This window comes from Xyrauchen texanus, chromosome 29 (assembly GCF_025860055.1).
Source record: "Xyrauchen texanus isolate HMW12.3.18 chromosome 29, RBS_HiC_50CHRs, whole genome shotgun sequence".
Classification (NCBI taxonomy): Eukaryota; Metazoa; Chordata; class Actinopteri; order Cypriniformes; family Catostomidae; genus Xyrauchen; species Xyrauchen texanus.
In genome coordinates, this window is record NC_068304.1 from 35,313,206 (window position 1) to 35,323,384 (window position 10,179).

At 45.5% G+C, this 10,179-nt stretch overlaps 1 protein-coding gene across 1 annotated transcript; it reads right to left on the reverse strand.

Annotated features, from left to right (window-relative positions):
• Nucleotides 1-5,812: 5,812 nt before the first annotated feature.
• On the reverse strand, nucleotides 5,813-8,486 carry LOC127622664 (uncharacterized). Its single transcript, XM_052096686.1, has 5 exons — nucleotides 8,277-8,486; nucleotides 7,882-8,192; nucleotides 7,505-7,761; nucleotides 7,145-7,393; nucleotides 5,813-7,040 (listed from the first exon to the last, which is right to left on the reverse strand). The coding sequence occupies exons 1-5, from the start codon at nucleotides 8,317-8,319 to the stop codon at nucleotides 6,299-6,301; spliced, it is 1,602 nt and encodes a 533-aa protein (XP_051952646.1). The 5' UTR covers nucleotides 8,320-8,486; the 3' UTR covers nucleotides 5,813-6,298.
• Nucleotides 8,487-10,179: the final 1,693 nt, after the last annotated feature.

Here is a 10,179-nt window from a genome sequence, read left to right on the forward strand (position 1 = left end):
GGAGAGATATCAGGTGAGGGGCACCACAAACCATAGACCCATACATGAGAGATGAAGAAAAGAAACATCTTGGATTACAGCAAAACACATATCAAAATCCACATTGAGGATTTTCCCTTGTTGTTTGGCACTGGGCACAATTGCTAGATGGATTATTCCCATCTTTTAGAGGAGCTAAAATATTCTGTTTAGGACCTGCCTTAATGTTAGTCCTGCACCAGCTTGTTGCATAAGTTAGGACCTCTTCTATAGACAAAGAGGGGAGGATCGTTAAAATGCTGGGTATGCTAATGCTTATGCCGTATCAGAGGCAAAGATAGTCCAGTGTTTAAGAATAGTGTTCTGACAGAGTAACTTTTACCCTATTTGACACTTTTTTGTAAAAGATCAAACTAGAATTTAAATGCACCTTGGTAAGCCTCATCAATACACTGTAAAGAGGAGGCTCTGTCCTGAAAGCTTTATTTTTCATTGCAGCAGCTTTATCAATTAGTTCCTCATTAGAATGACATCTGAGCTCTTGGGTAAACCCACTGATCTATATATATAACTGGATAGCTCATAGAATTCTAAACTGCCAGCAGTAGGTGAAGCTACCGGAAGTGCTCTGGCGGCCATCTTACTATTCCCTACCGACAGAGGGCATCGCGGCATGTGCAGCGTTTAACCGCGAAACAACACTCACTTAAGGATGCGGCTAAAGTGCCCACAGGTTGTAATTTATGACTATGTACATATTAACCACACATTAGTCGTTATCCCCACGTAGAGTGTCCATAACGATCATAATCTTTAATAATCAACAGTAAAAATACAACACCAAAGTGTATTAATACCCCTTTTTAAAGCAAAGTTATCCATCTGCAGATTGTTACAGGATGCAATGTTTCTCTGCCTTCATAGATTAAATCTGTTGATGCTCATTGTTCATAATGTTGACAAATTATACATCTGCATAATTTGCCAACATTATTAACCATTTTTGACTAGATTATATAGTAAATGTGAACTAATTTAGGGGGGGTGCATGCACATCAACAAATTTTAAAGTTAATAAAAACGACTAGCTTTGTGTTGATATTGTAACTAGACAGTACCTCTTAGAATAAATCCAGAACCAAAAAATGTAGCATAGTATACACACACAAGTTCATATGTAGTATGTGTGTGTGTATATATATATATATACACACACACACACACACACACACATTAATTTACCTTTACTTAATGGAATTATCCATTTGCATTCATTTCTGGAACATGCACATACCAGCTTGTGAGCATTTAATTATTTCAACAATCCCCTGATATTTTAAATCATAATCAGAAATAGGTTTATTGACATATGCACACTCAAGGAAATCATACATATTTATTTGTTCAATAACAAAAGCTTCCAAGTACATAAAAAAAATTGACTTAACCACAGGTGGAGCAACCAAATTAAGCACCAACTTAGTTGCAAACTAACTAGTAGTTACGAAGCCTTGAACTTTATACCCCAACTTAAGACCTTACGCACAGCTATTTACTCAACCTCATGTCCTTCCAAACCTGTATGACTTTTTCTGTGGAACACAAAAGATGTCCATATAATGAAAGCCACTGGTGACCAAAACAAGCTATTTTGCTCACCATTTACTTTCATTATATGGAATACAAAATACATTTTTGGGGGTTCTGCAAAAGAGTCACATGGATTTGGAAGGACATGAGGTTGAGTATATGATGACAGAATTTACATATTTGGGTCAACTTTTCTATTAATATTAAATGTTATAACTATCTGAAACACAGTAATTTTATGAGACTTATACTGCATGTTGCAAAAGTATCTTCATTGCAAATAAAAACAGACAGTATAATATTTTTTACTCTGTTAAAACAGCTCTTCAGTGAAGCCAGGCTGACTCCTCATACAGCTTTTCCTCCTGTTGCAAACCAATTCCAGTTTTATCTAGCATTCAGTGCGATGTTTATTGAAATCCAAACGGCACATTTACCTTGTTTAACTTCAACAATATCCATGTGCACCTTTTCAGGGCTGGACTGGAAAGAGAAATCGGCCCGGGATTTGACATAACTGTCAAAAAGTTGTGTTCGCTAACGCGGCGGATCGTTTTAGATTATCGCGGCCGACACAGCGACCCGCTCGGTTCTCCCGATGGCCAGTCCACCCTGATCGGCCCCAAAGTTTGTCGGTCCACCGGAAAAATGTCCGGTAGTCCAGATTACCAGTCCTGCCCTGCTCCTCGTCTATTCCAATTGATCACTGATGCCCGTGAGCTGGACCGTATTCAGGCCTGCACTGCAAAAAGTACAAATCACACAGAGAATTAATGAAAACCCACATTATATTTATCATATGTAACCGGTGTTGATCTGCAATTAGATATTCAACTTGACCAAAAAAGCTGACTTAGGAAAATAACCACAAAGAATAACAGTATATCTCACTAAGTTAACGTTAGCTGCATAGCTAATATTCATTTATCCTAGGAAAATAACCACAATGCACGTTCAACGTAAACAAAAGCTACAAAACATAATTATGTATTCAGAATAAAAACTTTAAAGCCTGCAAAAAATATGTTTGAAAATGTCTACTGATATCTTACCTCAGTTTCTTAAACTTGTTTCTATTGAAACACGCATGCACGTGCACCGCTGAACGTAATGCTGCTGCAATAAAGAGTAACATAACACGCTCACATTTAGAATAAGCGGGGAATTAAAGTCAAAATAAATAATGAATTACATATTTAGGAAGATTGCATTGTGATACAGTGTATGCAGACATAAGAAATGTGTTTTAATGTGACTGGATGGGTACAAATTACTCACCAAAACAGACGATTTCCCATTGAGACACATAGGAGTACAGAATGTTAGGGAATACCAAGATGGCGGCGCAGTAGCTTCACTGTTGTGACGTCATGAGCTATCCAGTTATAGATCAGTGGGTAAACCATATTCCAGAGCTCGATGAGCACTGCTGGCTAGGCAGATTGTAGTCTTATCTGTTTATTTTTGATATAAGGCTGCCACTGCATAATTCGATCCACATATCCAAAAAAGACAAACGACTATGATCATATTCAACTGAGAACCTAAGGTCAGGAGGTGTCTATTAGTGTTAAAAACATAACTGTGTAAAATAGTTATCCCATGAAACAGCTGCCATTTGTGTCCGCAAGGTTTGATGAGATGAATAAGGCACAAAAAATGTCCCAGAGTGTGTTTCCAAAGCTTAAAGTTATTAAATGAAGTGTTCTTGTTAACATGATATATGATAAAAATACTATTCTTAAAGAGTAACATACTATTTTTAATCATTTTTCATTAGTACATAGCCAATTTCACATGTCCGTGTTGACCAACATGACACTTGCATCTAAAATATCACCAAATAAGTTATACATTTTTTTCAAACATTTATTATTTTCAGGATTTTATGTGTGTCCCTGTATATATAAAATATATTTATTTAAAATAAATATTATTTTTTGGTAAATATTTTATGATTTGTGTGCATCCCTCAGTTTGACTTACCACCCGTCACACTAATTGTTTTATCTATAAATAATGTACCGTTGCTTTAAATCACATCACAAAGTGGAAATTACATCATTTGAGCCTTGTAGCCACCACAAACAAAAGCAGCCAAGTACTGACATTCTTTTACTTTGTTTATTTGTTGCTTTTTCATGTTAGGCAGGGTCCATCAAGCTCAAACCAACCACCCCGTCATAAAAAATAGATAGGGAAAACTGTTTTTTATGTCATTTTTTACATTATTAATGCAAAGAAAATTATATTTCAGATTGAATGCATTTATGCTATGTGAGGAACTTGACCACATGTGAGATCTGCAGCCATTTTGGGATGAAATTTACCACCCCATCACATGTTTTATTGTGACGTGGTGGTAAGGGATGTGATGGGGTGGTTCTGCTTCCCGTTTGAATGTGAGGATGTGTGAAATCAAGGATTCCAATATAGGCTAATCAATTTATTTTCTGTTAACTTAACTCTGTTTGGTTCACTCACACACACACACTCATCACTTAATATCTCTTTCAGTCACTCACTCACTCACTCACTATATCTTTCAGTCAGTCACTCACTCACTCACTCACTCATTCACTATATCTTTCAGTCACTCACTCACTCTCTCACTATATCTTAAGGGTATAGGCTAGTCTGGTATGCCCCCCTGCTGGTCATAACCTACATTCAATAAAAATGTTCAAAGAGTAAAATTTCATGTTTTCCAAATACATTTATTACAATGGTTTGTATCCTAAACCATCATTTAGTGAGTACCACTGTAACTTTGCAGCAACACAATTGTTGAATGGTGTAAAGCAAGAATATCAGTAGTGAAGCATAAGGAGGCAATTTGTCTTTATGTAAATAATTTATAACTTAAAAAAAATTGTAAAGTGTTAAAACTGCAATCCTAATATTACTTTTGGAAGAAAAGGACCAAGAAATTAGAGGATCTTAGTATGTTAAATAGTGGCAGGCAAACCCCCCAGGCTTACAGAAATGGTTTAACCCTACAACTCAGCAGCCAATGGAAAAGTGCAACACTCACCCCTTCAAACTGGACAAGTGGCCAAATGGCTCAGAATCACATGAAATCAACACGTTGTTTACGTGTTGTTAACACGTTGTCAACGCGTTGATAACACGTAAACAACACGTAAACAACGCGTGAAAAGTTAACACGTAGACAACGCGTCAACAACACGTTAACAACGTGCAAACAACGTGTTGTTGACGTGTTGTCTACGTGTTAAAATTCGCGTGCATTTGAACTGCCTGGCGTTCCATACCCGTTCGCCTCCTCCTCCGCAAGGGCTGCAAAGTCCACGTAAAGGCTACACGTGCAGTCAATGTGGGCAGCCCAGAAAAAAAAGAGTTTGGGCACCACTATTAAAACGATTGTTACAAATAAACACTGACGTGCGGTCTGGGTAGGCAAACTAGGCACTGCCTACCCTGCCAAAATTGGCTGTGCGAGAGAGAGAGAGAGAGAGAGAGAGAGAGAGAGAGAGAGAGAGAGAGTATACACACTGTTAATTATTATTATATATATATATATATATATATATATTATTATTATTATTATTTTTATTTACACACTTGTTCAATACAGAATTTGTTCTACTGTTAATTTTCATGCTCATATAAATGCTTTGGCAATACAATGTACAATTTGTCATGCCAATAAAGCTCATTTGAATTTGAGAGAGAGAGCGAAAGAGAGAGAGAGAGCTTGCTCAGACTGTGTCCACAATGCACTGATGGGGCCGTAGAGGACGAGCTGCACTTCCTCACTGAGTGCAGCAAGTATAAAAACATCAGAGACGCCTATTTCACACAAATAGCACAGATTGTACCTCAATTTCAACAAGCGAGCCTCATAAACAAACTGTGTTATATTTTGGGAGAGAAAGAAGAGTGTGTTCAGCTGGCAGCGCAGTATGTGTCTTCCTGCCATCATATGAGGGACAAGGGCTGAACCCTCAGTTCCATTAAACTGCTCTCTGTACTTATTTTTGTTATTGTATATATTTTTTATTTTATTTATTGTGATATATTTATGCATAATATGGAAATGTTTTTTTTTGTTTTTTATTGTTCACTTTTATTTATCTACATATATGTTTGTATATTACTATTGCTTTGGCAATATTGTGCTATTTTACACAGTCATGCCAATAAAGCTCAATTGAATGGGGGGAGAGAGAGAGAGAGAGAGAGAGAGAGAGAGAGAGAAATACATCCTGATTTGTACATTTCTCGATATGCCGCGCTTGTGCGTAACGTTCACTTTTATTACGTATTATTAGCTTAAACAATAAATCAGGTAATCTGGCTTTCATAAACTCAGTGCCTAGCCTCTTTAAGACACCACCGCACGTCACTGCAAATAAATGGCTGTATATTCTGTTATTTTTCATTTATCTTTGTTAATTTTGAACTGTGTGCTTTTAAATAGTTTATTTTGTTTAACGATATATTTTTTTAATATTTTTATTCGTATTTTGTTAACATTAATATATTATTCAAACATTTACAAAGAAATATTTACAGTGAAGGATTTCATTCATTTATTCACACATTAACAAATAATGAAAAGTTGTGGCAGATGTGGACCGGTGTTTGTAGGAAGCCTCCACACCGTGGCAAGGTCCCGGTCCTTGTGGAGGGTAAAGTCAATGTCTTTAAAAAACAAACAAACACTGAAACAACTATATACACCTGCCCCAGCGAGAATGCAAAATCAGTCCGGGGCTCGACCCTGGTCCTTCATCTCCCTCAGCCAGTCCTCCACACTCTTACCCGCCGCGGCGGCAGAGCAAAAATGCACATTGCCGTAGCGGGTGTGTCCGGTCTCCCTCCGCTTTGGCTGGCCGCATCTCCTGCACTTTTGTTCTTGTGGCACGCCGGCCCGAGCAGCAACAACTGCTCCTGCCGCTGCCCTCTGCTCAGCCTTCTTCCTCCTCAGCCATTCAGTTTTGTACGCAGAGCGAGGCTGAGGAGGGGGAGCAGGAGCTGCTGCCTGAGGGCCGGCGTGATGTGCGGCGGCCAGCGGCAGAAGGAGGACGTGTGGGGCTGGCGTTGTCCGAGGGAGCGTTGGTATGGGGAGCACCCTCACACTCTGCTGGGGCAGTGAGAGGTCCAGAAAGAGAAGCTGTGTTGCTGGAAAAGGTCCTGTTGCAGCTGCAGCAGCCGGTGGTATAGCCAGGACAACAGCTGAGGGGGCAGGCGTTAAAGGCCCCAGTGGGCGCACTGGCGCTGGCAGAACAGGCACCGGTGCTGCCACAGCCGGTGCTGCTGCCAGAGGTCCCGCCGCCCTTGGCGCTGCTGTCCTCGCCTGGCCTGTTGCTGCTGCCGGAGAACGATCCACCGCTGCTGCTGGGCACGGCGCCGTCGCCGAACCCGCTGCCGCTGGTGGTTGTCCCTCTGCTGCACCGCCTGAAGCTAGCACAGTCCTCTCCTTCTCCCGCTGCGTCCTGGTGAACCTGAGAACGGATTTCAACGTAGTATTTTAGTTACATGTACAATTTTGAGAGCATGCCATTCAAGCATGTCATTACCATAACACTGGCCAAAGCATCAAACATACCACAGCGAGAGGGTCCTGGCGTTCAGCTCAAAGAGCTGTATTGGCGCCCGAGCCATCAGCCTCTGGTGGCCCAGCACAAGGTCCCGGATGTGCTGGTACCGAAGCAGTATGCTGTCCCACCGCGACCTCCGGGCACCGCGCGCACGGCTTCCCGAGGGGATCAAGCGGCAGAGCTGGGTGCATACTGCCTCTACCAGCCGGCTTGCGCTGGGACAGCTGGCAGGTCCAGAGGTCTCTCCGACCAGGCAGCTGTGGACAATGGACAAAAACAATGACAGATATGAGCATGATAATGGGCAACATTACATAGAGCAGCTTGTGTGTACATCAGGGAAATGTATGATGGAAGTGTAGCCTTACCGCCTCAAGCTTTCCACACCAGGTATACTGGTGCGGCTTGGCTTCGCTGCCATGAAGCGCCCCTGAGCTGGCCTGTCCCTGTAGCAGGGAGGGTAAACTACTCGGGCCCTGTCGTACGGTGACAGGGCCTCGTAGAGCCTGATAAGCTCATCTATCCTCCCCTCGGACAAGGCCGGGTCGTGACGCAACCCCACCAAGGCCGTGGCCAACTGGACCACGGCCAGGTACCCCGGCTGGTCATCTGGTCCTCTGTAGTCCTGCAGACACACAAGAAGAGATGGAAAACAATAAGTCAGTTGGATGGAACAGAGCGAGCGCAGTTTTTGGTGATGCGAGATGCACTGCAGTCGCAGACCACAAAGAGGTGGCGTGCTTACCTCAGCAGCCTGCTGAGGCTCTGGCGAGGACCGGCCGGGGGAGTGGGGTGCGGGCTCGGGGGCACCGGTCGGACTGGATGGCTCGGGCGCGTCAGCCGGTCGCCCTGACCGCGGGTCCGTCTGAGGAGCTGGGAACTCGCCAGGCACGTGGAGCGTGAGGTCCTCCACCTCCTGCTGGCCGTCGGCGAGCTCGTCATCCTCAACGAGTTGGGGAACGTCCCCCCCCGCGTCCGGAATGTCAGGGTCCAAGCTGACGTCCTGCAGCACTCTGCCCGTCTGGGAGTACAGGTACTCGATGCCGATGAGTTCCCCTGAAGTACAACAACAACAGTCAGTCAGGTACAAATATCATTCAGTGTGGACACGTGTAAGCGCGGTGGCTTGAGTGTTCTTACCAGTGTACTCCCTGGGCTTGGTGTAATCCTTGACCACACTCATGCCAAGCACCCTTTGGCTGAGCTGGTCAAGGAAGTGCTGCAGGGGGCCATTGTAGGAGCGGAGCAGCGGCCGTCCCTCCTGTGCCACGGACGCCGCCCTGTCCGCGTTCCACCGCGTCAACCCCTCCAGGAGAAATGCCTGGAAGTGCCAGGGATTGGCACTTTCTCCTGAGGAGGAACACAGATCTGTTTAGCAGTTTATTCAGTGCACACAATGTGAATGACAACGAGTCCATGACAGTGAAAGATTGACATGACAGTGAAACATGTGGTCCACCTGGAATGAAGCGGTTGAGATGCAGGTGGAACGAATCCAGGGACGTGGAGCCTCGTGCACAACGGTACACCGGCAGGCTGATCCCCCCCCCTTGGTCACCCTGCCGGTCTCAGTGTACAGCTCCACGCCCGGCGGGGTCCTGGATGCAATGGAGGTGGCGCCGCTGCTCCGTCCAGATCTTCTGGATGCGGTCTTGGTCCAGCAGGGAAATCCCCATGGTGTCTCGTCCGTTGGCACCGCCGAAGGTTTCCAGGAGGTCACCGATCAGCCGCTCCGTCTCCGCCGCTCCACGCGTGCGGCGACGGCAATGGAGAGCCATATTCTTGCGGCTGACGTGCCTCCACACTCCGGCGTCGGACGAGAAGGTCATCCCCTGCGCCTCAAGCATCCTCTTCTTTGCGTTGAGCAACCGGGCTGCGTCCTCTGGGTCCCACAGGAAGATGCACGAAGACAGCTGCTGCAGGAAGGGTTTATACAGCTGGTGGCTCTCGGTGGTGACACCTGTTATGGAAAAATGCATGTTATATCAAGTTATGGAACCATGACGTCTCTTACTGTGATGCTGTTTGTTTAATTATTGTTTTTGCCACAACACACCTGACGCGAACCGCCGCATCAGGTGCCAGATGTCCAGCCGGACCACCAGCTTGTCCCATTTCCTGAACATGTCAGCTGTCTTGGATCCCCGTGGGATCGAACAACAGTCCCGGTCAACGTGAGGAGCTGAGGCGGCTCCACCCCAGCGTCCCGATACCGCCGCATTAACCCCGCAGCCATGGACAACAGGCCGGCACCCTCGGCGTCCGTGAGCACGGACATGAGCACCTGTCCGTGCTCGTTGCCGACGTTCGTTGCCCACGCTGCGGTCTGGGCGGCAGCACCGGCGAAGCTTCGGGTCACCTGTTTGAAAGAACAAAGCATCTCAGTAAGGCTGCACGCAAATAGCCAGAGCATGATACTCCGCTTTGCGCTATAGCACCACATTTACCTTCTTGGTCGAATGCATCTTCAGGACCGCTCGAAGACGGAGGTGACCCGGCCTTCATGTCCTCCAGGCGGGAGAGGATGTCGTGGCAGTACACCATTAACAGCCACGCGTACTGGGGCACGGGTGGCGGTTTTGGTGGTGGGGTGCACATGCGCACGACACCCCGCGACGTGAAGGGCTCCATGACGCTGAGGTAGTGTATGGACCGCCGCATCCAGGCCTCTGTGTGTGCCTCACAGAGTTTTTTGTACAGCTGCGTGGCGCTGTTCCCCAGAGTACGCTCACGCAGCTGGATGATAACCCGCCGGTCGCAGGCAAGCCTACAGAGAGGAGCACATCATGTGTTACAGAAGAGCCACACACAGACAGACCGAGGGGCTGCTTGACAGTTTTCAGACAGCTACTTACTTGTAGGTGAGGATTGCAGGGAAGAGGGCGCGATGCCCCTCTCCCAGCTGACTCACGACCTCCTGCGACCAGGCAGCTACCTTCCTCTTACACCGACGGCACTCCAGGTACTCGGTGGCCATCAAGTACCAGCCGTCGATGTCCAGGACCCTCCGGATGGTCCTGTAGAGCCCGCACTTGGTGAGGGC

Bases quoted from the DNA above. Each gene is read 5' to 3' on its own strand.
- LOC127622664 (XM_052096686.1), bottom strand. From the start codon at position 8,319: ATGAGTGTGGTCAAGGATTACACCAAGCCCAGGGAGTACACTG. The intron at 8,193-8,276 runs GTAAGAACACTC...GTTGTACTTCAG, and splicing joins CAAGCCCAGGGAGTACACTG to GGGAACTCATCGGCATCGAG. The intron at 7,762-7,881 runs GTAAGCACGCCA...GTGTGTCTGCAG, and splicing joins AGCCTCAGCAGGCTGCTGAG to GACTACAGAGGACCAGATGA.